Here is a 25,196-nt window from a genome sequence, read left to right as displayed (position 1 = left end):
ACAAGGCAGCTCGCAGACCTCTAGAGAAGGCAACAGCTTGGGAGATAGCTGCAAGTGACACTGTCCCACCTGGGCCTTCTTCCACTGTTCTGCTGTTTGTGAGCTCACACAGTCACTAATGTCCCCACACATGCATCTTCAAGAAAAGGTGCCCAGGCCTCTGCTTAACACTTTCCAGGGTCCAGAAATCACTCCTGAAAAGGAGCAGCCTGCTCTGGTACCTGCTTCTCCTGTGAGCTCCCTTGGCACTGCAGGTGCTGGGGAGATCAGGGAGCACACCCCTGTGGGACCAGAGCACCTGGGCAGGGCAGGACCTGCTTCAGCCCCTCCTTTCCCACAGCCAGGTGCAAGAGGGAGCATTTCCCACGAGTGGCATGACCAGTAGCTTTAGTCCCCACACTGCTGGTAGGAAAGGATTATACAAACCAGCCTGGATGACTCCCCATCAAACACAGCCAAAGCCTCCTTGTGCTAGCAGTTAGCAAGTACTTCCCCCTCCAGCTTCGCTTCCGACATTCCCCAGTGCAGTGCAAACGTTTCCTGACTTGCATGTCAGGAGTTAACGAGCCCCATGGTGCACTTGCACTTCCCATACACACTCAGTAGCTGGTCCTGTGCCTTAAGGTCCCAAAGAGCACGTCCACAGTTTAGGAAGAAATTCCTTATAGTGAAGGTGAGGAGACACTGGCACAGGTTGCCCAGGGAGGTTGTGGCTGTCCCCTCCCTGGAGGAGTTCAAGGCCAGGCTGGATGAGGCCTTGAGCAACCTGGGCTGGTGGGAGGTGTCCCTGCCCACAACAAGGGCTTAGAACTGGATGATCTCTAAGGTCCCTTCCAACCCAACCCATTCCATGTATCCAGAGTGCTTCATCCATGCAGGGAGCCAGGCACCTGCCAAGACTCTGTGGATGGGTCCTGGTCCACAGGAACATGCTTGGCTACCTGAAAAGACGGATGGGAGTAATGAAACGTGAGAAAGAGTGTGTGATGAGATCATCAGGGCAAGAGCCCTGGCAGGCCTGTTTCTGGCCTCCACTGCTGCAGCTAAGGATGCATTGGTGAAGGAAGCCAGCACTGGAGCTCCTGCTGCTGCTCTTCAGGCTGCAGCCACCTTATAAGGGAAAACCACATCCCGCCAGATTGTGCCTCTGAGGAGAGCCCACAATGGCCAAGCCAATGAATCACTTCAGGAATGGCTCCCAAATGATGCACTGCTCATACTAAATCCCCTCGGGTGGCTCCCCCAGGAGCCCTTCTGGAGAGGCCCAGCCAGCCTCCCAAGTGGGGCACAGCAGCAGTTCTGGCAGCAGCAGATCCAGCAGCAGTGTCATGAGCTGTTCTGTGCAGGTCAATGCCAAATGCTAGTTAATGAAAATTAATCATTCTTCGTCCTGGGTTCTCAGGGATTTGCTCTCCAGCCTGTCCTGACACCGATGCAGACAGGCTGGGCATCCTTGGGGTCAGTGCCTCATATCCCTGCCACACAAATCCTGCCCCTCACAGCTCCCAGCTTTTCTTTTTGTTTCCAGCCAATTCACATCTTAAAGGACAATTAAGTTGCCAGAGCAGCCCGAATTCTATTTTCATTGCCTTCCTCTTTCCCTGCAGCTGAGCTGTGACTTATTGACTGTGAAGTAACTGCAGGGTCTTTAAAAGGTCAAGGCACAGGGTGGGTTTTTTTTGCCTGTTTGTGCCCAGCTGACTCCCTCTCTAATCATCCTCAGCAGCACCATTTCAGGGGAAAGAGGCATGTGACACCCAGCCAAGCTGTGAACTGCAGTCGTGCTGGGGATGATGTTTACATGTGATTGTTCCTCAAGCTGATAAGCTCTCTCCAATGTCCCTCTCCATGTTGGTATGGATTGAACTGCCTGTGCCCCACAGGCTGGAATTCTCCTCTTATCTCTAATCTGCTCACTGAAAGAAGTGCTTCCAGCAACCCTCCAAAAGTCACTTTAAAGCTATCGTTGGAGGAGGGAAGAGCTGCACACCACTGCTCAGTGTGCCCACCAACGCTCCCCCAGATGGCCTTAAAGGTGCTGCCAGGACCCAGCACCCTGGACACCACTGGCTGAGGCCAGGATCTCCACTGTGGTATCTCCAGCTCTGGGTACAGCCAGATAAGGCTTGAACAAGGGCATAAATATTTGTTAAATTGTTTCACCTCCCTAAAGCAGAGGAGTTCAACTGAAGAACACACTGGAGTGGAGGCTTCTGCCCAGGCTCTAAGCCATAAATGATGGGTAGATGGCAACCCGTGGAAGAAGAGATGTGGGAAATGGAAACAAATTGGACATCTACTTAACCTCTCCATTGAGCTCACAATTTCCACCTTTTCAAGGAGATGATGGAGATCAGTTTTGTACCATCAGGTCTCCAATAACCTGAGTCCCCTTGGATAAAAGTTGGTTTTCAGATCTTCTGTCTCCAGGTTGCATCTAGGCAGAAGGACAGTGATGTGACGTGCCCTCTGCTCATCCAACTGATTTGGGGTCAGGACACCCCAGACTGCACAATCCCAGCGCTGAGCTGTCACCCTACACACACTGCCCCTGCTCCTGCCAACAGGTCTGCTGCCTGCCTCAAACCCAGCAGACAGCCCCTCCCCAGGGCAGGAGGCACAGCAGCCACCTACAGCATCACACCTGGGAACTCCCATTTCAACAGCAGTTGTTATAGAACTTAAAAACCTCAAAGCTGGGCTCTTGGGAAGGGGCAAATGGGACCTCTGTATCCATGCAGGAATCCAGCTGCTGGCACTAAGTGAGGCTTCTCCCTCAGAGCACACCGCACTGGCTCCAACAGCTCCCCTCAGGAGACTCCATGTCTGAAGTCAACCTACTGCCCTGACCTTCAACCCCTCTCCCCCAGCCACTTTTACACCTGTCCCAGACTAACTTGCTCCCTTACAAACATTTACAGAGTGCTTGGGGAAGGTCTTTGCTGACCTGAGCCACAGCCTGGATGAACCCCACTACGTTTGTTTCGTAATGCATGAAGCATTCCTGGCTCACATACTGGGGAGCAAATCTTAGCCCTGCTGGTAATCCTTCAGCCACAGCGTGAGCATTAAGGTGAGCAGCACACAGGATAGGTAGGTCACGAGCACTTCACCGCCTCCCACCACTGCTCCAAATAGCGGCGAAGGCATCAGTGCCGAGCAAGACTTGTCACCATCAGTCAAGAAACCAGGACTGAACTCACCACAAACCCCCTCTGCTCCTGGGCACATGGCTCTGGCAAACACTGCTCCAATCCGCTGCCAGGATGACCCCAGAGCACACCGATATGCTCCATCAGCCAGCAGTCCCAACCTGAGACCTGCAGCCCGTTTGTGCCTCTGGCTGTGCCTTCACACACTGCCCACCCAGGGCTGCCTCCAGTCCTCCCAGGTTTTGTTCTCCTCCACAACTTGCTTGTAAGCTGTCGTGCACACTGTCCCCAGCCCTCCTGGGAGCTCCAGCTGCAAGTGCGGCTGAGGCCAAGGGACACAATTTGGATGCTACCCAAGAGAGGAGTAAGCAACTTGACTGGAAAAAATCAAAGCATGGGTGAGATCATTGGCTCTGTTTCATCTTTTGTACTATAGGTGTAAGGTAAGAGCCCACAGGTGTGTAAATCCACTGTTACTCACAAGGGAAGAAAAGCACATCCCTTGCTTAAACCCTTCCTGAGCACCAGCCTTTAAGGATCCCTTGTCTTGTTCTAAACAACAGGCCTCTACCTTCCTCAAAGGCCAGAAAGGTGACTGAGAAGTCAGAGGATATTTTAATAGTTCTCTCCTCAGCATCACAAGCTCCAAGTCCAACAACCACAATGCCCCCAGAAAAGAGGTCCAAGGGTGGGTGGGGAGTGCCTCAGGCAAGGCTGCACGCAGCCAGCCCCTCCATTTCCCTTGCAGCACCAAGGAACTAAAGCAGGAAAGGCCAGGAGCAACTTGCCACTTGTCTACATCTCAGCACCTTACCAAAAATTACATGCTACATCCGCCTCACAACACAGCAGAGGACATCTGTGAACTAATCATGGCCTCTACTGCACCTGTAATATTTTCAAGATCTAATGACCCTCATTTAAAGGCCTGGGGACAAGGAAATTGCTGTCATAACACGATCAAAATCTGGCTACCCAGCAGCAGGCTCTGCATGAAGTTCAGGCTCAGACAGGTGCTGAGCTTTGCATCAAGCCCAGGGAGGAACACATCACCCCAACAACATAGCAGGGCTGGGCGACTCCAGGCAGAACCACAGCCACCAACTCCGAGGCTGTTAATCAACTGCAAACTAGCAGACAGCAGAGGTGGAGACAGGTCTGCTTCACAGCCCCACACATGCGATCTGCCAGCCGAGGGGCCCAGCAATGGTTTGTTAAGGCTCTGGTGGTGTTGTCAGACTTGGGCTCGCTCCCTGCCTCGCCACTGCCAAGATGGGTGCTAGCACAGCAGCAACGCCAATGCCACCCTCCCGGGTCGAGAGGCCACCCGGACTCCGCGGGAGCGCCGGGAGCCGCAGCAACCCCCCAAAGCATGGCAGGACCCTCCCCACCCCCGAGCCGAAGCCCCCTTCCAGACCCTCCGCCCGATTCATCCCCAGAGGGGGGGTGAGCACAGGCCAGGGTCCCACTCGCCAGCCAGGCAAGCGCGCAGCTGCTCCGGAGCGACCCGCGCCCGACGGTGCCAGGGTGCAGCAACGTCCGCCACGGTCCCCCGAGCCCGCCCGAGGCGGGTACCAGAACTGTGGGCCGGAGGGTGACGAGGAGCAGTCCAGGAGCTGAGCAGGCTGCCCCGTGCCCTGCACGTTGCTCCGGGGATCGGCGATGCCCGACCCCAGCGAGTACCGGCCTGGGACCACCCAGGGCGGGCGGGGGACAGAAGGCAAAAGGGAGCACGGTTCCGGCCCCCGCTCCGGGGAGTGTCGGCTAAGGAGAAGCCCCGGGGAGGCGGAACCATTCTGGGCTCCCCGGGGGAGCTGCGGGGGACGGCAGTTAGACGGGGCGGCACACGCCGGGGAGGGGGCTGGGCTGAACCACTCCGACACACCCCCCGGGGGCTACACCGCACACTGCGGGGGGCCTAGCCGGGAGGTACCACTCGGACCCCCTCGGAGGTGCAGCCGGACTAAACCACTGCAGGCCCACGGGGGAACGTAACACAGGGACACACACTCCGGGAGGTCTGTCCGGAAGCGGCCCCTCGGAGAGAGGACGACACGCAAGAGAACAAGCCGGGGAGCCTGGCCCAATGTGCCGGCCGCCCCGGTGCTCGCACCGCGTTACCTCCTGCCGCGTCCAGTCCCCCAACACCAGCCTCCGGAGTGATGGCACCAGCCCCTGCCACCACCGAGCCTTCCGCCTCCTCAGGCACCTCCAGCTCCATGGCCGCCGCGAAGGCCGCGGGCAGGGCAAGCACGGGGCAGGACAGGCCCCCGCCCGCCGCCGCCGCCGCGCTCCTCCGGGCTCCGGCCGCTGCCGCTGAGGAGACTGGGAACGGTGTAGACCATAGAGCGCGGGAGGTGCCGCGGCTAGACACGCCCCGCCGGAAGGGGCCGCGGCCAGCGCCGGCAGCGGAGCGCTCCCCTTCCGCCGGAACGAATCGCGGCGCGGGGGTTGCTGGTTGTGATAGTTCCAGGGCTATGGGACCGGGGTAGATCTCGACTACAAGGCGAGAGGGACAGGGCTTCACACACCACACAGCGGCGAAAAGAAACAGCCGCGCTCGTCCCCTCGCGGGCCTGAGGCACCGGACAGCCGCGGGGGACCGGGCTCTGCCGCTCGCCATAGCAACGCGGCAGGCGGGGCTTGGGAGCCGGGGCCGGGCTGCCCCGGCACCGCGGGGTGCCATGACCCGGGGCCTGCTAGTCTTCGGTGCGGCGGAAAGCGCTGCTCTCCCTCGCTCTGGCCCAAGCGGAACCGGTGCCTGGCTCCGCATCGTGGCACTTCCCTTTGTGAACTGCCTCGCCGGGCTTACCCCACCGCTGGGCACCGGGCACCCTTTTAGAGGCGTCAGGCCCGGCCAGCGGGACGCGGGTCCACGCCGCCGCTCGGCGAGCCTGGCCCGTGGCGCCACCTAGTGGCACCTCCCTGTCCGTCCCGAGAGGGCCTGGCAGCACGGGCCGGCCCCGCCGGTTCTCCCGGGGTAGTCCCTTCAGGCCAGCGTGTCCCGGTCCCCAGCTCCGGGGTACAAACGTGTCACGGGCAAGGGCATTCACGGCCGGGAAACCTAACTAACTAACGCGCGGCCCTCGGTGCCGCGATGGTAATGAGGCTGGGCGGCCGCGTCCCCGTCCCCCTGCCCGAGGGGCTCCCGGCCGCGTCCCTGCGTGGGAGGGCGGCCAGTGGCCCCGCAGCAGCTGAGGATACGGCGGCCGGGCCTGGGGAGCTGCAGGCGCCGGTGCTGGAGCCGCTCCGTCCTCGGGACTGGCGAGGGGCTTCGGAGGGAAGGAAGCGCTTGATACCAATCTGACTGGCGGTGGGAAAAGCGGTGGCTCCATGGCTCCAGGGTGGTGGCTGGCGGCCGGGGGGTTCAGGAGGAACTGGTGCCCCTGTAACATCCTACTGCAGGACTCCGACCTCCTCCTGTGGCGTCGGTACCGACCCCGGCCGGAGGCAGCAGTCTACACGGAGAGCCAAGGCGTGGAGCTGATTTCTGTAGCTGCACGAAAGCGACCCCTCAGAAAGAGGAATGACGTGGGGCTGGCTTCCAGGTGCGGGGCAGAAGAAAGGGGGCTGCGGAGGAGACGGGATGACAGCCATCAGGAGGGTTGTTTTTTCCCCACATCAGCCATAGGGGGGCATTCTGCTGGCCACCATCCCTGTCGCCTCTTGGGGCACTGGATGAAACCATTTGGTTCCCTCTTGGGCTCTTGAGCAGGGCTGCTCAGACCGTTTTGGGGGGTCTGGCACAGAGCCCTGTCACCTCTCTGGAGAGCCAGCCTCGAAGAGGAAGAGCCTCCATCCCCTGGCACTACCACTACCAGCATCCTTTCTTGCCCTGGGCTAGGTGAGGGGCAAGTGGACGTGGCTGCACCATAAGCACCGTGGAGGGCAAAAGGAACAGCGCCCTGTGACTCCTGTTGTGCTCAGGAAGCTGCCCTGGGACCCCCTTTGTCCTCTGTTCCCTCCTGCAGGCAGCGTCTGGGCCACAAAGGGTTACGCAAGGCACCCTGGAGTGACACCACTGCCACCAGCCCGGGAGCTCAGCTCCTTCCTGGTCGGATCCGAAGCTCGGTGAGTGCCTAACTCTGTCTCCCGGGATCTGTTGGCCCTGCTTGCTGGCTGGGGACAGTGACCCACTCGTGCTTTCACCTGGGCAACGAGTCGTGCTGGAGAACCGGCCGTGCTTTGTTTCTCTCTGGGTAGCTTCAGGACTCAGTGAGCCTCCAAGAGTCCCACTCTAGTGGCAGGGAGATACCCCGGGGGGGATCCTGGGATTCCTTGTCACAGCTCCACACCTTGAGGGCTGGAGGTTGTGCCTATTGATTTACACCGCAGACCTTCCAGAGACCCTTTTACCAGGGAGGTCAGGATCAGCAGGGAGATCAGGTTCAGCTCATCGCCATGTGGCTGGGCCTAGGTCAGAGGAACTCCTGGGGGGATCTGGGACCTCGGCCCTGCACGGCCAGGACCAGACAAGGGATGAGCGGCTTTGCAGCACAGGCTGAGACCAGGGACCTTGCCGATTCCAGGAAGGCTTCGGGTTCCCAGTTTGAGGACGCTTGGTGGTGGTGAGCTTGGGAAACAGGTGGTGGGAAGGGCTGTGGGGCAAGGCTGGGGTGGGCAGGGTGCGTTGGTTTCCAATAAACCTCCCTGCCCGCTGCTGTCCCCACGCGGGGCATTGCCAGCGGTGTCACCTGGGTACAGCCACGGATCGGGGACCTTGCGGTGGGATGAGCTGCCCCGGCGCAGTCTGGCCTTTGTTTGGCATCGAAACCCCTCGGAGGTGCCAGCCAGGGTGCGTGCAGGGGGCAGGGTGGGGTGCGCGGGGCTCCCCGTGGGGCTCCCCGTGGGGCTCCCCGTGCTGCCGGTGCCCTGTGCTGGGCGCGCTGGGCCGCGCCGCGGTCAGCTCTGCCCAGATACCGCCGCTCCCGGCGGGGCCATTCCGGATGCGGGTTGGTTTCTGTCGGAAACCGGCCGAGCCGGCTCTGCCGGCTGCCAGCCTCGGCCTTTGGCTTGGGGCAGGCCCTGTGCCAGGTCCCTGCGGGGAGACGGGGGCAATACAGGAGCGGCTGCCATCCCCACACTGCCCTCCCCTTCCCTCCCCAGACTGCTGCTGCCCACGGAGAGCCACGGGTGGCAACAGGACGCAGGTGTGTGGCTGATCTGTGGTGTGCGGTGATGGGACAGCAGTGGGAGGAGGCTGGGGACAGCCAGAGGCTGTGCTGGGTGGGAGCAGGGTCACTGCGTGGCAGCGGAGTTGTCACCCCGGGGAGGGACTGCTCTGGCTGCCCCGTGATCGGGGGGTCCCCTGGCTCATGCCATGCCACCCGTGGGCATCCAAGGAGCTCATTAAGCAGTGGCAGTGGTGACAGAGCTGAGATGAGACCAGCTCAGCTCACTGGTGTGGCAGGAAACCACCACGCTGCCATGCTGGGCTCAGCTCTTACAAGCACCAGGACAGGACTGTGGGTGCCCCACACTGGGGTCCTGCTCAGCCCCAGCTGCCCCTTGGGCACACACATGTCTCTGTGCTGAGCACGGGCAGATGGGCACTCGGGCTGGTTTCACCAGGCTGGACTCTGCCCTCCTCAGTGCCTGGCTCACAGCCCGGCCAGCCGGGGCTGTAGGTGAGGCCTGGGAGAATGATTACAGCCTCCCTCCCCAGGGCTCATTTTGGGGGCCCAGCCCAGGGCCTCCAGCTGAGGACTGGCCACAGAAAGGCCTCATGCTGGGGCTGAGCTGCTATGCTTGCCCCAGGGCTCGTTGCCCACTGCTGGCCCCAGCTTCCTAATGGGATTTCTGCTTGGCACTGCCTATGGCATTACCTGTGGGGCAGCAGCACTTGTCTCTGATGCCCTCTGGTCCTACTGAAGCTGCCTCTCATGGCCAGTTCCCAAAGGGGCTGTGGAGGTTTCTAGCTTCTTGTGGAACTGACACAGGGAGACTCCTGCCAGGTTCACAGGTGGCCAAGCTGCACTGGGGAGTCAGCAAGGCCTCCAGAACAGCCATCCCAGAGCCCTCAGGCACCACAGGTCCATGCAGGTGCCATGGGCAGCAGAGCCAGTGCAGCCTGAACTGGGGACTGCTGCTGCAGCAGAGCCAGTGGCCAGTTAGATCCTGGAGAGTTGTCACAGTGCAGATATCAGCCATGCAGAGCTGCCAGCCAGTTGGTGCCAGTGGATGGTGCCCACACCTCAGCTGTGGGCCAGTCAGCACTGGAGAGATCTCCCACTAGCTGAGCTGCTGGCCAGTCACTGATAGTGGCACAAGGGTATCCTGTACCAGACCTGGTGTGGCCAGGCTCACTGTGCCCATTATAGGCTCTGGCCATGGCTGTGGCCATCCCATGCCTGTGCAGTGCTGTGGGTGGGACCAGGATGGGCACTGTCAGTGCTGAGGTGCCTGGGGCAGCAGTGGGCTGTGCTGTCTGGGAGCAGCCCAGCTTTGCTGGGGGTGTTTTGCCTTCCTCTCACTGTTGGCTTGGGGCTGGTGTGGGCAGGCAATGGGTTTCAGTCTGTCCCACATGGTCCCTGTGCTGGTTGGCAGGGTGAGGACCTGGTGGTGGTGGCATCATGCTAGTTTGTTAGATTTCCTGTCCCCATCACCCTGGAGCAGTCTCTCTAGAGTTTCCCTGGCATGTGCAATGGCATGGATAAGCCTAGCCCCTGTCAGACCCTGACCAAGGCTCCTTCTTGTCCCACCCCACTGGGAATTGTGGGAGGCTCTGGCTTCACTGTCCCTCACCCCATGCAGGGCTCCCACATCTCTCTGCCTTCAGTGGAGGGGATCCCTGGCCCTGTTCCCAGGCATTTCAACCCAGATGGGATGTCACCTGCCAGCCAGGCCTCTGTCCTGGGTGAAAACATTGGATTTGGGGAAGACTCAGGGAAACCAAAGGCTGAAGCTGGGCACTGATGCTCCCAAAGTGATTGGTAGAGCTGCCTGTTCCATGTCGTGCCAGAACCCAAGCAGGCAGGCAGGCAGACAGTGAAGCAGCACCCCAGGGTCTGCCAAGTCCTGGCAGGAGGAAGGAAACAGGACCATGAGAACAACATGAGCAGGTGGCCCCAGACATGGTCCCAGTCCTGACCTGCTGGCCCTTCATAAAAGCTGTTTGTGGACACGTGTCCGAAGGGATGGAGATGGACCTCTGGAGAGGGGAATTTCCTGCTGGTTTGTGAGCCAGCTCCCACCCAGGGCTAGCTGGGGTAGAACATAGCTATGAGTCCCAGTGCCCCTGGTGGGTGCCTGGGCCCCACTGTGGGTTCTATCCCTGCACCCTGTTGTCACCAGTGCCTGCGGCTCAGGTTTGCTTCTGCTCTTTATTGCAGCCCAAAGTGGGATTGAGGAAGGGGCCAGCAGCTGCAGAGAGGAGCCGGAGCCAGTCCGTGCCACCAGCCTCTGGGCAGGGGCTGCTGTGCCCACAGGCTGCTGCGGCCGCCCTGCCTCGCTTGCGCTGGCTGGGGGCCACCATGGAGGAGATGGTGATCTGGGAGCAGCACACAGTGACCCTGAGCAAGGTGAGCATGGCCTGGGGTGGGGGTTGTGGGGCTGGCCGTGCCAGACCTCTCTCTGTCTGATCCCTCTCTGCTGTCCCCACTAGGACCCTCAGCGGGGCTTTGGCTTCGCTGTCTCTGGAGGCCAGGACCGTCCCAACAAGGCGACTGGGGCCACGGCAGTGATTGTGTCAGATGTGGTGCCAGGAGGACCAGCAGTGGGCCACCTACAGTGAGTGACAACGGGGGGTGCTCACTGCCAGCAGGGACAGGAAGGGCAGTGAATCATTCCTGCTGGGACAGGACCAGCACCGCTGCCACACTGCCCAGCCGGGCTGGGGATGCCCTGGAGCAACTGGTGCTCTTGCCACTCTGCCAGCTCCGCTGGGTGGGGGCTGCACCTGGGGCTGAGCCAGGGCTGTGTTTTCCCTGCCAGGAAGAAGGATCACATCGTGATGGTGAACGGCATTTCCATGGAGAATGTTTTGTCCTCGTTTGCCATCCAGACTCTTAAAACCTGTGGCAAGATCGCCAACATCGTGAGTGCCCTGTGGCGGGGCCGAGTCAGTGCTGTGCGCAGGACCACAGCCTGCCTGCTCCACACACCCCAGGGGTCCCGTTCAGGTCTTGGAAACTGCTCTACAAACGTCTCCTGGCAGAGATGGCTGCACCTCTCCTTCTCACTTTCCACCTGCAGACAGTGAAAAGGCCAAGGAAAGTTCACTTCCCCGTGCGCAAGAGCAGCCCCGGGTCCCCTGCCGCAGCCCGGTGCCACGGCTCGGACGAGGACCTCGGGGTACACGGCGCAGCCCCAGCCCTGCACCGCTCCCGGGACGACCTGGACCACAACCGGGGCTACGACGGGGACTCCTCCAGCGAGAGGAGCTCCGGTCGCTACCGGGATGACCTCCGCCAGCACAAGCCAGCGTCCCGCAGCCGGAAACGAAGTCAGGACAGCAGCTACCAGAGGCAGAGCCCCGGCAGTGGCTCGGACCGGAGGGACTACAGCCGGCGCCGCTCCACCAATGGCTTTGGTGGAGAATGTGGCACCGAGGGGCTGGCCTTGGTGTCTGGCTTCAAGCGGCTGCCGCGTCAGGACGTGCCCATGAAGCCCATCACGTCTGTCCTGGTGAAGCAGAAGCAGAACGAAGGTGAGGCTCTTCCAGTCCCTCTGGCCCTAGTTTTGCTGCCTGATTCATGGCTGCCCGCCCCTGGGGGAGGAGGCGGTGGCAGGGTTGGTGTCAAGCGGGCGGTGGCAGGGCTGGTGTGAGGGTCTCGCGTGATGAGGGGCAGTGCATGCTGTGCTGGGTCACCAACCTGCCTGGCCTCAGCCCAGGGTTGCAGAGCTCAGCTTTGAGGCTTGCTCGTGCCCAAGGGCAGCCAGGGTGGGCTGGTGGAGGTGGTGTTGAGGGGGAACCTGCATCTGCCTGGCTCTGGCACTGCCATGGGCTCTCTCTGTTGCAGAGTATGGCCTGAAGCTGGGAAGCCAGCTCTTCATCAAGCACATAGTGGAGAATGGGCTGGCAGCAAAGGGCAGCTCCTTGCAGGAGGGAGACCTCATCCTGAAGGTATGGAGGGCCCATGGGGTGCATGGCACTTGCTGGGGATCTCATCTCCCTCTCTTCAGGTGGCTTGTCCCTGGCTAGCGTCACCACAGGGGATGAGCATTCTTCTCTTGGCTTCCTGCAAAGGACGGCAGCTTGGCTGGGGGCAGCTCTGCTGCCCACACCCTGCCCTGTCCCCACTTGGGAGCAGCTGGCCTGAGTAGCTCAGGTGTTCAGGGTTTGTCAGGTGAAATGGTGCTTAAAGTATTTGGGGGGAGGGGGAAATAGAGGCAGAGACTCTTGTGCATGCTTGTGCCAGGGACAGCTGTGGCTGCTGGGAACTGAGGCCAAAGTGACTCTGGGTCAAATGGGAGGATTTTGCCTCAGCAATCCAATGAGAAAAGCTGCTGCACCTTGGGGAGATCAGAGCTTCACAGTCTGCTCCCCAGTACCAGTCTGGTGGGTGGAGGAACAGTGCTGGGCCAAGGTCAGAGCCAAACTGAGCTTCAGGCAGCATCTGAGCATCTCCTGCCTCCATGCAGGCTAAAGGTGGGAGTTAATTAACCTTGCTAATTTGTTTCCTCTGTGCGGGATGAGGCCCCACTGAGAGGCAGCCAGGAATGGGGCCATGGCCCAGGACAGGCGTAGTGGCTGAGGCTGGGAAGGGACCCGGGAAGGTGGCAGCTGGAGAATCCTTGTTGGAGTGGGACTTGCCTGGGGGCAGCTTTCCCAGGAGTGTGCTGAGGCCTCTCACTCTGCTCCCTCCAGATCAATGGGGTGGCCAGTGAGGACATGTCCCTGGCTGACACCCAGCAGCTCATTGAGAAGACAGAAGGGGTCCTGACCCTGCTCATCCTCCGGGACCACCGGCAGTTTCTGGTCAACATCCCTGACACAGAAGACAGCCAGAGCAACAGCTCCCAGATGGAGGGTGAGGGGCCAGGGTAAAGAGGCTGGGGGCCAAATGCACAGCAGAGGGACTGGGTGGTCATTGATGTCTCTGTTGCTGTAGATATCTCTGACATCGACTCTGATCTGTCACATCTGTCATCCCCTGCAGCTGCTGCCAGAGCGAATTCCCCACCGTAAGCTCTGCTTTGTCCTCATGAGCCCCTCCTTTCCCCCATCAGATCCCTGTGTTCTCTGCCTGGTGGGAGGGGCTGGTTCTCCTCCTGCTTTGGAGCCACCTCACCCTGGAGGTGGGACTGACATTTAGTCCCCAGCTTGCTCTGCTAGTTCTGCTGCCCACTTGGCGCTGCCTCCCCATGCCCATCCAGCACCTGCCTTTGTGACCTGCCTAAATCATGCCCAAACTTTGTTCCAGGGAGAGGAGAAAATCCAGCAGGGACCTGGCAGCTGATGCAACCATGGATGATGCTGGGGGTTCTGGTGAGTGAGCTCAGATCAGGTTGGGGAATGTAAGGGCACAGAGTGGGCTCTGGACCCTGCACATCTCTGCTGCCCAGCCCCTCTGGTAGAGCTGCACCAAGTCCCTGTGTGCTTTGGCTGCCCTGGCAGTGGCACAGCCACTGCTGCCTCCTGGACCAGCCCTCCTTGCCCACAGACCTGCTGGAAGCTGTGGAGGGGGATGGCTGCCACAGTCCCCATGCCAGCCCTGCTGCTCGAGCTGACCACAAGGATGGGTACGTCTGTGGGAAGGGCTGGGGGGGATGGAAGCTGCCTCACCACAGCGCTGGAGACAAAGGGCTGGTGGCCCCTGTGCTGTCCCCTGCATGTCATTGCTGGGCTGACCACGGCTCCCCTGTGGCAGGTACAGTGCAGACTGCAAGGTTGTGCACTTTGTGAAGGCCAAGAGCGTGGGGCTGCGGCTGGCAGGTGGCAATGATGTGGGCATCTTCGTGTCTGGCGTGCAGGAGGGCAGCCCAGCTGCCAGTCAGGGCCTTCAGGAAGGGGACCAGATCCTGCAGGTACCCAGGGCTGGCAACGGCTCCAAATGCTTCTGCACTTGGCCTGACAGCCCAGCCCAGGGTTTGGGTCCTGCTGGGCATTGTTTGGGGTTAGTGGTGGTGCCCACAGCCCTTGCCCATTGGGCTGGTTCTGCAGGCACTGCCTAAGGGGCTGGTCCTGTGAGCACCATGCAGGCACTGCCTCAGCTGGCTAAGGCCCCCTTCAAGGTTACTAGGGGTTGTGGCAGATCTCCGGCCTTGCCCTGGGCCTCCACTGGCACCTGTGCCATCTGTCCCGCTGGTGGGGCTGTGCCCAAGTGCTTTTGTGTGGCAGGTGAACAGCACCAGTTTCCAGAACCTGACCCGTGAGGAGGCTGTGGAGTACCTCATGAGCCTGCCGCCTGGTGAGGACGTCGTGCTGTGGGCCCAGAGCAAGCAGGACAGTGAGTGACAGCCAGGCCCATCCTGGGCTTCTGCTTCTCCATCCTCAGAGCTGCTGGACTTGCCACAGCTCTTTCTGCCACCACACCCCTCTCCTCTTCCAGAGAGGTGATGGGAAGGGACCAGGCCATCCTAGCCCTGTTTCTGCCTCGGCATCCTGGAACGCGAGGGCTTTCTGGCACCATGGCAGAGGCCAGCGTGTGCTGGAGGGCCAGGTCCTGCTGTTCTCAGGATGCCTGAGAGCCATGACAGGCAAAGGTGTTCCCACTCTGCAGCAGCAGGGGCTACAGTGGAGGCTCCTGGCCAGCCTCAGTTTTTCCCAAATCCCTCCAGCACCTTCCTCTCCATCACCTTCCTCCTTGGCCACGTCCTGCTCTGATGGTCCCTCTCGTTCTGGCCTGCAGTTTACAGGAAGATGATCTCATCCAACGTGGGGGATTCGTTCCACATCCGGACACACTTTGATTTCGAGAAGGATTCGCCCTCAGGGCTCAGCTTTGCGCGCGGCGACGTCTTCCACGTGCTGGACACTCTGTACCGGGGCAGGCTGGGCAGCTGGCTGGCTGTGCGTGTGGGCAGGGACCTGGTGGAGCAGGACAGGGGCATCATCCCCAACCAGAGCAGGTAGGCATGGAGCCAGCAACAGCCCCAGGATGAGCAGAGCCAGAGGATGGCTCCCTGGTGAGGTGGGGACACGGATGGCAGTAAGAGGCAGGTCAAGGGACGTTGTAGCCAGGAGGGGGTTGGTCTCTTCTCCCAGGCAATCCACACCAGAACTAGAGCACACAGTCTCAAACTGCGCCAGGGGAAGTTTAGGCTCAAGGTGAGGAGAAAGTTCTTCACAGAGAGAATTGTTAGCCATTGGAATGTGCTGCCCAGGGAGGTGGTTGAGTTACCATCCCTGGAGATGTTCAAAAAGGGACTGGATGTGGCACTTGCTGCCATGGTTTAGTAGTCATGAGGTCTTGGGTGACAGGTTGGACTTGTTGATTTTTGAGGTCTTTTCCAACCTTATTGATTCTATGATAAGGGCTGGCAGAGCAGCAGTGGAGGTGAGCTGCTGGAGTCCCTTCTCGGGGTGATGGTGCAGCTGCTGCTCTGGTTGTACAAGGGGAGGGCTACCGCAGCACCATGGAGCTCCTGCCCCACACCTTGGAGCTTGGAGAGACTAAGCAGGAGGTAAATTCAGAGGCTGCAGGTCCTGAGCCCTTCCATCTCCCAGGGCCGAGCACATTGCCAGTCTGGAGTCAGCGCTGAAAGCCACACCCGGAGCCAACCCCTCCGGGGCCCGGGCGGAGTTCTGGAAGCTGCGGGGCCTGCGCGGGGCCAAGAAGATGCTGCGGAAGAGCAGGGAGGACCTGTCCAGCCTCACAAAGCAAGGCCACTATCCACCCTATGAGAGGGTAGTCCTCAAGGAAGGTGAGCACCAGGGCTGTCTCTAGCACCCAAACCCACCCAGGGGATGCTGTCCTTGGGGCTGCCCCACTGCAGGTGTCACTGGGCTCTGCTCTCGTGGGAGGAGTGGCTTAAGTGCCAGGCTTGTGGGCATCTCATGGAGCAGGGCTGGATCCCTGGGAAATGTGAGCTCTGCTGTCACCCCCAGCCTCCCTCAGCCTGTCTGTGCTCTGTCCACAGCCACCTTCAAGCGGCCAGTGGTGATCCTGGGCCCCATCTCAGACATTGCCATGCAGAAACTGAGCACGGAGCTGCCTGAGCTGTTTGAGATTGCCCGTAAGTGTCCCTACCCCATGAGGAACTCGTGTCCAGCCGCTGGAGCTTCAGTGGCCAGGGCCTGTGGGAGCTTTGGGAGCTCTTTACCTGCAGCTCTGTCCTAGTCCTGCCTTATTGCCCCCTCCCCATGACACCCCAAGAAGTTCCTGGACTCATTTACCCTCTTCCCATGTGTCACGGTGCCAGCCAGACTGTGGACAAGTCTCCCCTTTGAGGGACAGAGGCCTGGGGCTGAGCATGGCCAGACCCAGCCTGGGGCTGCTGGAGATGCCACATCTCCCCCAGTACCTCTCATACCATCTCTGTGTGCCCTGCAGCAAGTGTGCCCCGAGATGGGGCAGCATCCAAGGTCATCAAGCTGGACTCTGTGCGGCAGATCGCAGAAAAGGTGAGACCTTGCCTGTGTCCTTGGGGCTGGGGGCAAGGCCTGGCAGGGAGCCCACAGCCTCCATGGCTGCGCCTGGGGGGCTGACAGCTGTGCCCTGCCCCAGGACAAGCATGCCTTGTTGGACATTACGCCCTCAGCTGTGGAGCGCCTCAACTACGTGCAGTACTACCCCGTGGTGGTGTTCTGCGAGCCCGAGAGCCGGCAGGGCATCAAGGCCATGCGCCAGTGGCTGGCACCTGACTCCAGGAAGAGCTCCCGGCGCCTGTATGCCCAGGCCAGCAAGATGAAGAAGCACTGCAGTCACCTCTTCACTGCCACCATCAGGCTCAGCGGCAGCGGCAACGCCTGGTATGAGGAGATCAAGGACACCATCAGGACGCAGCAGAGCCAGCCGGTCTGGATGACAGCAGAGCAGGTACAGGGCAGGGGGTCCCTGCAGCAAGGCTCAGCCTGCCCGAGCTGCAGACAGGCAGGCAAGAGGGCCATGCATCCCCACCCCCATAGCCAGGGTCCTAGGTCTTTGTCATCCCCATGCTGCAGGCAGATGTGGCCGTGGAGGACAGTCTGGACCTGCTGAGCCCACAGAGCAGGGCAGCCTCAGGCTACCTGACCTGCGACAGCCGCACCAACAGCGACTACGAGGACACGGATGCGGAGGTGGAGGGGGATGATGCCTACGACCAGCCTGGGCTGCTCCGCTCCTCCGAGCCCGTGCAGATGTCCCCGAGCCTGAGAGAGCAGGTGGGTGTCCCTATACCAGGATGAGGGGCTGGTGGGGCACAGTAGCCAGCTACAGGGGCAGGTCCATGCCCAGCTCTGGTTCCCCATGCAGGAGTGCAGCCCTGCCCCAGGCTGTGACACAAATCCTGCCCCTGCTCCTACCCCTCTCTCTCTCTGGCCTTTCACAGGCAGCCGAGCAGCAGCAGGCCCAGCGCTATGACAGCATCAGGTACCCCCACAGCAGGGCAGCCAGGAGGCCAAGGCAGCCTGGCATGGGCTGGCAAGGGGCCTGCAGTGCCCTCAGTGCTGGTTCTGTGTGGCCTGCCCTTGCCACCTGTCCTGACTGGGTGGCAGAGGCATCACTGCAGCTTCTCCTCCCCCAGGGCATATGAGCATGAGGCAGTGAGGAAGCGGTTCACACGGGCCAGGGATGACTCTGAGGAGGATGAAGGCTACGAGTGGGGCCCAGCCACAGATGTGTAGCAGCACCACTGGCCTGTCCCAGCAGTGCCATGTGACAGTGCAGGCAGTGCCACACAGCACCTGGCAGCCAGGCTCCTGTACCCATCACCTGGCAGGAGGGTAAGGGCTGGCAGAGAATAAAAGGGGTATCTGGATCAGAATGGGCTGTCTGTGTATGCTGGGTGGCAGCATGCAGGGAAGGGTCACACAGCAGGGTGGCCTTGCTGGGATGCAGGCATTGCCATGGCCACACATCCTGCCTGCCCCAAGAGGCATCAGTGCAGGGATCAGGCTTTGGGTTGTGCCAGCAGCTGGCACCACAGCAGGCCCAGCCTGTCTGCCCCAGAACTGAGCCTCTACTGCTGCAGCACAAGCAGGGCGCTCATGTTCCCCCATACTTTTATTTTTACATCAAGCACACAAAATCAGTTCAGCACTGCCCTGGCTGCAGGGGCCCAGAGACCCATCTATGGGCCTGGGCTTTGGGGCTCACCATCCCAGGCTCCCCAGGACGTGGGGCTGGGCCGTGCTGCATTCCCTTCTGCTGTGCCCAGGGACAGCCCCAAGGGCTGCAGTGCCCTGTTGGGCTGGGGCCAGGCTGTGTATGCAGAGCAATTAAAGGCAGAACCAGAGAAAAGCAAGGCTGGTTCCCCAGCTTAGTGCAAAAGGCCTAACAGGGAATTTATTTGCACCCGTGACAAGCCTCTGGCAAAGCCAGAGAGGAGGAGTGGCTGCCAGGGCTGCTGCTGCCTTGAAGGCCGAGTCTGGGAGTTGCTGGATCTTCTCTTGGGGTGTCAGTGTGCACCCACACACTGGTGTGCAGGGACACTGCTGCTCTGGGGCCACGGTAGAGCAAGCCCTGGTGCTGTGTTTCCAGCACCATCCCCCCCAGGGAAAGGCACCATTGGTGAGTGTTTTCAGTCTGTGGTGATGGATGGGCTTCCCTCTCCTGCCTGAACTAGGCCAAGGTGAGGGACCCTGTGAGGCAGCAGGAAAGGGTGAACAGAGGGGGTGGAGGTGCCCAATTCATGGCACTGTAAGACCTGACACTGCTCAAGCTGGCTGTCAGGTCCTGAGTTCCCCATTGTGTCCTGAGCAAAAACAAAGAGGTGCAGGATTAGGCCCTTTCTGAGGACCAGAGGGTTCTGATGAGGGTGCTGGGGCAGGAGACAGAGCCTGTCGTGGCCCCAGGCACAGGTGGTGAGAGCCAGGCAGTGCAGGTGGCTCAGAGGAAGAGAGGCTGCTCCTGGCCGGTCAGCAGGCGGTAGGTGGAGGCTGGCATGGTCTTGATGTGCACCTAGGCAGAGATGCAGAGATCAGCTAGGAGACACAGCCTGGGGCTACTGGTGCAGACCTGAGGCCAGCCTGCTCCGTGTGCAGCTGTCAGGCAGCCCAGGCCAGGCTCACCTCGCTGACTGCCTGCGTCAGGATCTGGATGATCTTCTCGTGCGGCGTTGCCACCACGCTCTGCCCGTTGATCTCGATGATGCGGTGCCCCACGCGGATGCCACCTCTCTCCGCGATGCCCCCACGCATCAGGCTGCAGATCTGGGGAGCAGGGAGCACTGCTAAGAGCAGAGCTGTGCCCACAGCCCAGGGCCGTGCACAGCCACCACACCAAACCCCCACACATCTGTGCAGGCTCCCAGCGAGTGCCCAGGCCGTGGCTGCTGTCCCCTCCAGCCCAGGTGTGTGCAGCAAGGCCAGGGATAGCCTTTGGCAGTTCCCTGACTGAGGGAGAGCTCAGCTCCCCCCACCCAACCCTTGTGTTCCCATCAAACCTGAGCTGCAGACAGAGCTTCTCCCCAGGGGCAGCTCCCACGTGCCTGGGGGTAGCCATCTCCAGTGACTGGGAGCACTGCTGGGAGCATGATGCAGCTGTGCCCACCCCCCGCCCAGCCACCCCAGCAACTGGTCCTGAAGTGTTTCTCTGCCCTTCCCCATGCAGCCCCTGTGGAGCTCACAGCAGGGAGTGGGTGGGGCACTGGGGACAGCAACAAATGTGTGAAGGTCACATCAAGAAAGCTACCACCCAAAAAGCAAACAGCTGAAGAGCACCAGAGAGACAGAGCCAGCTGCTGGTGCTGCAGGAGAGCGAGGAAGAGCCTTCTGCAGCGGCACAGCAGAGCCCTGGGAAACCTTAGCCCTGGCAGGCACAGGGAGTGCTGGAGCTGTCAGCTCCTCTGTGGGGACACAGCTGGAGCCCTGCCCCTCTAGCAGATGGTGGCTGAGCCCTCAGCTCGGGGGGCACTCACCATGCCCATGGGGGCTGAGCCCTCAGCTCAGGGGGCACTCACCACGCCCATGGGGGCTGAGCCCTCAGCTCAGGGGGCACTCACCACGCCCATGGGGGCTGAGCCCTCAGCTCAGGGGGCACTCACCACGCCCATGGGGGCTGAGCCCTCAGCTCAGGGGGCACTCACCACGCCCTTGGGGGCTGAGCCCTCAGCTCAGGGGGCACTCACCACGCCCATGGGGGCTGAGCCCTCAGCTCAGGGGGCACTCACCACGCCCATGGGGGCTGAGCCCTCAGCTCAGGGGGCACTCACCACGCCCTTGGGGGCTGAGCCCTCAGCTCAGGGGGCACTCACCACACCCATGGGGGCTGAGCCCTCAGCTCAGGGGGCACTCACCACGCCCTTGGGGGCTGAGCCCTCAGCTCAGGGGGCACTCACCACACCCATGGGGGCTGAGCCCTCAGCTCAGGGGGCACTCACCACGCCATTCTCCACACAGAAGCCCAGCTGGTACTTGGAGTCAGGGCGCCGGATGACTGCTGTGGTGACAGGGGGGCAGTGCACAATGTTCAGCACCACCTCAGTCTGGTGCTTCAGCTCCTGGAAGATGGGATGTGGCTCTGTCAGACTTCGGAGAGCTCTTTGGCTTGTAAAGAGAGGTGATACAACCATGGTGCTCACAGCAGGGCTGAGGATTACTAACCTGCTTTCAATGGGGAAACTGAGACAAACACGGGGATACTGCCATGCTCAGAACTTACAAATCCAGTCCTCAGACTGCCCCTGAGGCCACACTTTCTGCTTGTCACATCCCTTCCTTGCAAGCACCAGAGCAGGGCCTGTCACAGCCCACACTATAGCTTTGCCTCCTCCTGCCCCACAGCCTCCTATCATACATCTGCCACCGAACCAGCAGCATCAGGGCCCCCAGCATTACAGACACTCCCAGACATGTTCAGGCTGGTCCCACTCTGCCAGCCCTTGCTCTCCTGGCAGGGTAGAGGCAGGAGGCAACCCTGTGCAGCCCCCGCTCACCCGGATGATGCTCTGGCAGGTGGTGAGGGGCAGCCCCACCAGGCTCATCCCATTGACGGACATGAGGCGGTCCCCGATGCTCAGCTCGCCTGACCTCTCTGCAGGGCCCCTGTGCATCAGGTTGGCAATGACCACGGTGGGCAGGATGGAGCCCCAGCCCGACTCCACGATGGCAATGCCCAGGATCTCTCCCTTCTGCTTCTGGATGCAGACCTAGAAGGGCACAGATGGGTTATGGTCACCAGTTATAGGGCACATGTCCCAGCCCCACAGCACAGTGTCCTGGGCCCACAGCCAGCTGGCATGGGGCCCAGAGCTTTAGGGAGCATCTCAGCTGCTTAGGGAGCCATGGTGATGACAGAGAGGTGCCAGCATCCAACCCACACTGTCCCTGCTCCTCCAAAGCAGCTCTTACATCCTTGCAGTTCTCCTGCCGGGAGAAGTGAGTCAGTTCCGCATTGTACTGCTCCTGGTCTTTGAGGGCACAGCTGTACTGGCGAGGGCTCAGCTCGCTGGGGTCGATGCTGTTGGCCTCCAGGAAGCGCTGGTAGGCCACACCAAATGCCTGCCCAATGGCCTGAGCAATGACCTGGGCCTGGAGAAAGAGAGGTTGCTCATGCCCATGGCTCAGAGCCGACAGCATGGCCAAATTGCAGCCAACAGCTGCTGGCACCCTGCCATGCCCAGCACAGGCACTGTGCCCTGGGAGCTCTGGGGCACCCTGGCTCCCTCTGTGCCTGAATGAGCCTCTCTATGGTGCCACTCCTCCTGCCTTTTCTTGCTGGGCCCCTCTACACTGCAGACATACCCATGCTGGGCTTCTTTCTGCTCCATGTACTCACCGGGAGCCCCCAGCACAGTCAGCCAGAGCACCCAGAGGAGCTGCTCATCACAGCGGGACAGGGCCCAAGACCCCCACACCCCCTGCCCTGCCAGGGGGCTCACATCAGCTGAGTGGAAGACATGGCAGAGCAGCTTGTAGAGTCGCTTCTCCTCCGCCCCCTCCGAGCGCTGAGGCAGCTTCCGCCGCGCCATGAGCACCACGAGCGAGCCGATGTCAGCGATGTAGGAGATGGTCTGCAGGGAGTGATCCATCATGGCCTCCTGGCAAGAGCAATACCAGCAGAGATCTTCAGCCCTCTCCAGCCTGATGGAACCCATGGGCAGCCTGTGAGCCAGGCAAGTGGTGTCACCAGCAGTTTGTGCTCAAATGCCACAGTGCCAGGGAACGCCTGGCACATACTGCGCCTGTGCTAAAAGGCACAAATGGCAGTTTCAGTCAAGGATTCACCCACGCCTCTGGGTGCTGCTGGTGCTCAAGGCAGCTCTACCCTCTTACTGTAAAGCAGAACTAATCCTGAGGCAAGGAGCTAGAGAGCATGGTCTGGGAACCCAGCAGCTCCCACCTGGCAGAGTCTGCAGGAGAAGCCTCATGCAGCCCCACTCGGAACATGACACAGGTGGGGCGGCTGCAGGGTGAAAGGTCTCCTCCCAGGTGCTTGTCTTCACCCACAGACTATTCTTGGCACCACGACTTGGTGTGGGCCTAAAGGCAAGGTTTCAGCAGCCCCAAAACTGTGTGGCTGCCCCCAGTCCCTGCTCACCTGTGTGTCAGCCGTGAGCACCTTGATTCTCTGCGTGGAGACAAACAGATCCACCTCCGTCATGGGCTGCGACTCTCCCTCTGGTGCCTGCAGAAACAAGCGTCCAGGAGAGGTCACTGCTGCTGCTGGGACTCCTCCTCTGGGTCCTTGCCCCACAGCCAGGAGGTTCCCCTGCAGGTCCTGAGTGCTGCCCCAGCACGGCCAGGCTGGTGGCAGTGGTGGCCCCCTACCCTCCTGCACCTTGATCCTGTCCACCGCCTCCTGGGCCTGTGCCATGCGGACGCTGGCTGGGGGGTTCCTCTCCGATACCAGCTGTGTGGAGCCCAGGTACTTGGCCCCAAAAATGACACCATCCAGCAGCTCCTCTGGGTCACAAGGGCCTGGAACTGAGGCAGCAGGAGGGACTAAGCAGGGGCTGGTTCCCCCACCTCTGGAAACCAGGGGCACCAACTCCTACTGCCCTTTAGCTGGTTTCCTGTACACAGCAAATCAGAGCAGTGCTCAGGAGATGGGCTCCTGGCATCACCAGAGAAACAAATCTGGCCCTGGGGCTGCTTCCCCTTTCCCTCAGGCACACCCTGGCATTCCTCTGTTTCCATTCCCAGGTCAGTGCATTCCCCCTCCACAATCCCTGAAGCACCCCTCTTTGTTCAGCAAAGGAGAAGCTGGGATTGCAAGAGCCACCCAAAGCTTACAGCCACGTTCCCACCTTGTGTGAGCACAGAGCCAGGTGCTCCCCACCCTGGCTGGGACCCCTGGCCAGCCAACATTTGGGGTTGGAGGAGGGGGTGAGTCAGGACTCCTGGGTGCTTTTGCTGCTGGAGCATAGAACCAACTCACCCTCTTTAAAGGCCACACAGGAAGATGATGATTCCCTGTTCTGCAAAGCAATGACAGCAGGTGAGGCTCTGGTTCAGTTCCCAGGGATTCAGCCTGCCAGCCCCGTGGCCATGCTGCCCCTGGAGCACCAGGACAGTGAAGGGCACAACATCCCTGAGGCTGGGGGGCTGTTTGGACCCACCAGCCTCTTCCTTGGGGCATGCACAGATCACACAGCCACAAAAGTTATGTCCCTGCATTCAGGGCAGCAGAAGCCAAAGCCAGTACTGAGGGTCTTGCCTAGGCACCCTGGCTGCATGAGGCCCTGTAAGACCCAAGAAAAAGACATCTCTGGCTCCTCTCTCCCCCCACCCAAAACCCCACGAGGGAGCAAAGCCAAAGGGCATCTCCTGGCTCACTGCCACAGCACCAAACCACAGCACTTTGCACTCACAGTCACACTGCTTTGCGCTGGCTGCTCTGCCTCTGGGGCTGAAGCAAGAGGCAGGGCCACCCAGCCTGGCTCTGGGGAACCTTCCTGATTGCTCTCATAGGTGGAGTCGACCTCGCAGAGCCCTTCTCCATAATACCAGCCACCAGAAGGGCCTTCCTCCGAGCTCTCTGCCCTCTGCAGCCCGTCAGGCTTCTCCACAGCAGCCATTTCCTCCTGAGCCTGCAACATCTCCAGATCGGTCCCGGTCAGGATATTGGAACGGGCCAAAGGTGTCTCAGCACCGGCCTCAGGCAGTCCCCCCTCATAGCGCAGGAGGCTCAGCAGGTCCTCCCGGTCAGCCTCGGCAAAGAGCAGGCCGTGGCAGGGCCGGGCGCAGGCGGAGGGCAGGCAGCAGGGCCGCGTCTCCAGCCCCCGCCCCATAGCCACATGCAGCAGGCAGGGCCCGCACTGGCCCTGGCACTGCCCGCCGCGCCGGGGCTGCTCGCCCGCGGGAGAGGCTGAGCCAGCGCCGCAGGAGAGCGGCAGGCCCCGTTCCGAGCGGGGAGAGCGGTCGGAGAGGTTGGAGTCGAGGGTCTCTAGCTGCGCCAGCAGGCCCTGGATCTCCGAGGGTTCATCCTCGGCACCTTCTGCCCACTCAGCCCTGCCGGGGAAAGTGCTGGAGGGAGCCTCGTCCAGTTCCATGCCTGTCGGGTCAGCACTGCCGGGAGCCCGGAGGTGTCCTGTGTCCTGAGCGGTAGTCCTGCCGCTGGGTTTCCAGTCGGCAGCGCCCTGCAGCCCCGTGGTCACTGCCTGCTCTTCCAGCTCTCTTCCCGAGCTCCGGCCACGCTCAGTTTGTTCTTCTCCACCTCCCCCTCCTTTGAGGTCAGAGCCTGCAGCAGGGCCCGAGATGGGCCCCGGACCCCTCCGCTGACCCTCAGGGACAGAGAGGTCCTGCCTGGAGCCGCAGTCAGTGAGCAGGGTGCTGAAGGGGGGCCCGTCTGGCTGCCCCCCACCCACACGGAGCTCGGGGGCGCCAGGCCGCACCGCCGCCTCCTCCGTGTCCATAGCCGGCGGCTCCGGGGCGGAGGGCGCAGCCGCCTGGAAGTCCATGCAGGTCTCCATGGCGTCGCTCCGGGCGGGGAGCGGGACGCTCGGCTGCGGGGAGCCCGGCGGGGCTGCGGCTCTCTGCTCTGGGGCCTGACCCGGAGCTTCCTGCTGCCCTTCCGG

At 61.2% G+C, this 25,196-nt stretch overlaps 3 protein-coding genes across 11 annotated transcripts in view; 1 reads left to right on the top strand and 2 right to left on the bottom strand.

Moving 5' to 3' along the window:
• PIP5K1C (phosphatidylinositol-4-phosphate 5-kinase type 1 gamma) overlaps positions 1 to 5,467 on the bottom strand; it is a 50,728-nt gene extending 45,261 nt beyond the window's left edge. For all 8 annotated transcript variants that reach the window (XR_008462962.1, XM_054174879.1, XM_054174881.1 and 5 more), the window contains exon 1: positions 5,274 to 5,467. Coding sequence is in view for 7 of the 8 variants with exons in the window: in XM_054174879.1 (XP_054030854.1) it covers positions 5,274 to 5,373 (100 nt within the window). In the remaining variant the exon portion in view is untranslated. The remainder of the gene's footprint in view (positions 1 to 5,273) is intronic.
• A 1,022-nt stretch (positions 5,468 to 6,489) lies between these two features.
• On the top strand, positions 6,490 to 17,424 carry TJP3 (tight junction protein 3). Its single transcript, XM_054175171.1, has 19 exons — positions 6,490 to 6,700; positions 7,124 to 7,223; positions 10,484 to 10,672; positions 10,756 to 10,880; positions 11,085 to 11,187; positions 11,346 to 11,799; positions 12,113 to 12,216; positions 12,961 to 13,123; positions 13,205 to 13,277; positions 13,517 to 13,581; positions 13,757 to 13,835; positions 13,964 to 14,120; positions 14,434 to 14,542; positions 14,945 to 15,164; positions 15,763 to 15,959; positions 16,176 to 16,271; positions 16,589 to 16,659; positions 16,763 to 17,074; positions 17,200 to 17,424. Exons 3-19 carry the CDS (start codon positions 10,625 to 10,627, stop codon positions 17,422 to 17,424), a joined length of 2,601 nt encoding a protein of 866 aa, XP_054031146.1. The 5' UTR covers positions 6,490 to 6,700; positions 7,124 to 7,223; positions 10,484 to 10,624.
• Positions 17,425 to 18,332: 908 nt separating this feature from the next.
• APBA3 (amyloid beta precursor protein binding family A member 3) lies at positions 18,333 to 25,114 on the bottom strand. 2 transcript variants are annotated; one of them, XM_054175179.1, is made up of 10 exons: positions 23,991 to 25,114; positions 23,558 to 23,597; positions 22,958 to 23,103; positions 22,718 to 22,804; positions 22,059 to 22,217; positions 21,529 to 21,708; positions 21,114 to 21,326; positions 20,559 to 20,678; positions 19,249 to 19,389; positions 18,333 to 19,138 (listed from the first exon to the last, which is right to left on the bottom strand). In XM_054175179.1, exons 1-10 carry the CDS (start codon positions 25,089 to 25,091, stop codon positions 19,067 to 19,069), a joined length of 2,259 nt encoding a protein of 752 aa, XP_054031154.1. In that variant the 5' UTR covers positions 25,092 to 25,114; the 3' UTR covers positions 18,333 to 19,066. The 2 variants fall into 2 exon arrangements, with proteins under 2 accessions (XP_054031154.1, XP_054031155.1); XM_054175180.1 differs by lacking the exon at positions 21,529 to 21,708.
• Between the last annotated feature and the right edge of the window lie 82 nt (positions 25,115 to 25,196).

The sequence above is a fragment of the Dryobates pubescens genome, chromosome 31 (genome assembly GCF_014839835.1).
Source record: "Dryobates pubescens isolate bDryPub1 chromosome 31, bDryPub1.pri, whole genome shotgun sequence".
NCBI classification, from domain to species: Eukaryota; Metazoa; Chordata; class Aves; order Piciformes; family Picidae; genus Dryobates; species Dryobates pubescens.
The sequence above is the reverse complement of the archived record's forward strand: the minus strand, read 5'-3'. Positions and strand labels throughout refer to the sequence as shown.

What these genes read in the sequence shown, in the direction of transcription:
- APBA3 (XM_054175179.1), bottom strand. Translation starts at nt 25,091, where the DNA reads ATGGAGACCTGCATGGACTTCCAGGCGGCTGCGCCCTCCGCCCCGGAG. An exon ending in CTGTGTGGCCTTTAAAGAGG is followed by an intron (nt 23,104 to 23,557) that starts GTGAGTTGGTTC and finishes CTGCTGCCTCAG; the next exon opens with TTCCAGGCCCTTGTGACCCA. An exon ending in ATGTCTTCCACTCAGCTGAT is followed by an intron (nt 21,709 to 22,058) that starts GTGAGCCCCCTG and finishes CTCTTTCTCCAG; the next exon opens with GCCCAGGTCATTGCTCAGGC.
- TJP3 (XM_054175171.1), top strand. Translation starts at nt 10,625, where the DNA reads ATGGAGGAGATGGTGATCTGGGAGCAGCACACAGTGACCCTGAGCAAG. An exon ending in ATCATCCCCAACCAGAGCAG is followed by an intron (nt 15,165 to 15,762) that starts GTAGGCATGGAG and finishes TCCATCTCCCAG; the next exon opens with GGCCGAGCACATTGCCAGTC. An exon ending in TGCGGCAGATCGCAGAAAAG is followed by an intron (nt 16,660 to 16,762) that starts GTGAGACCTTGC and finishes GCCCTGCCCCAG; the next exon opens with GACAAGCATGCCTTGTTGGA.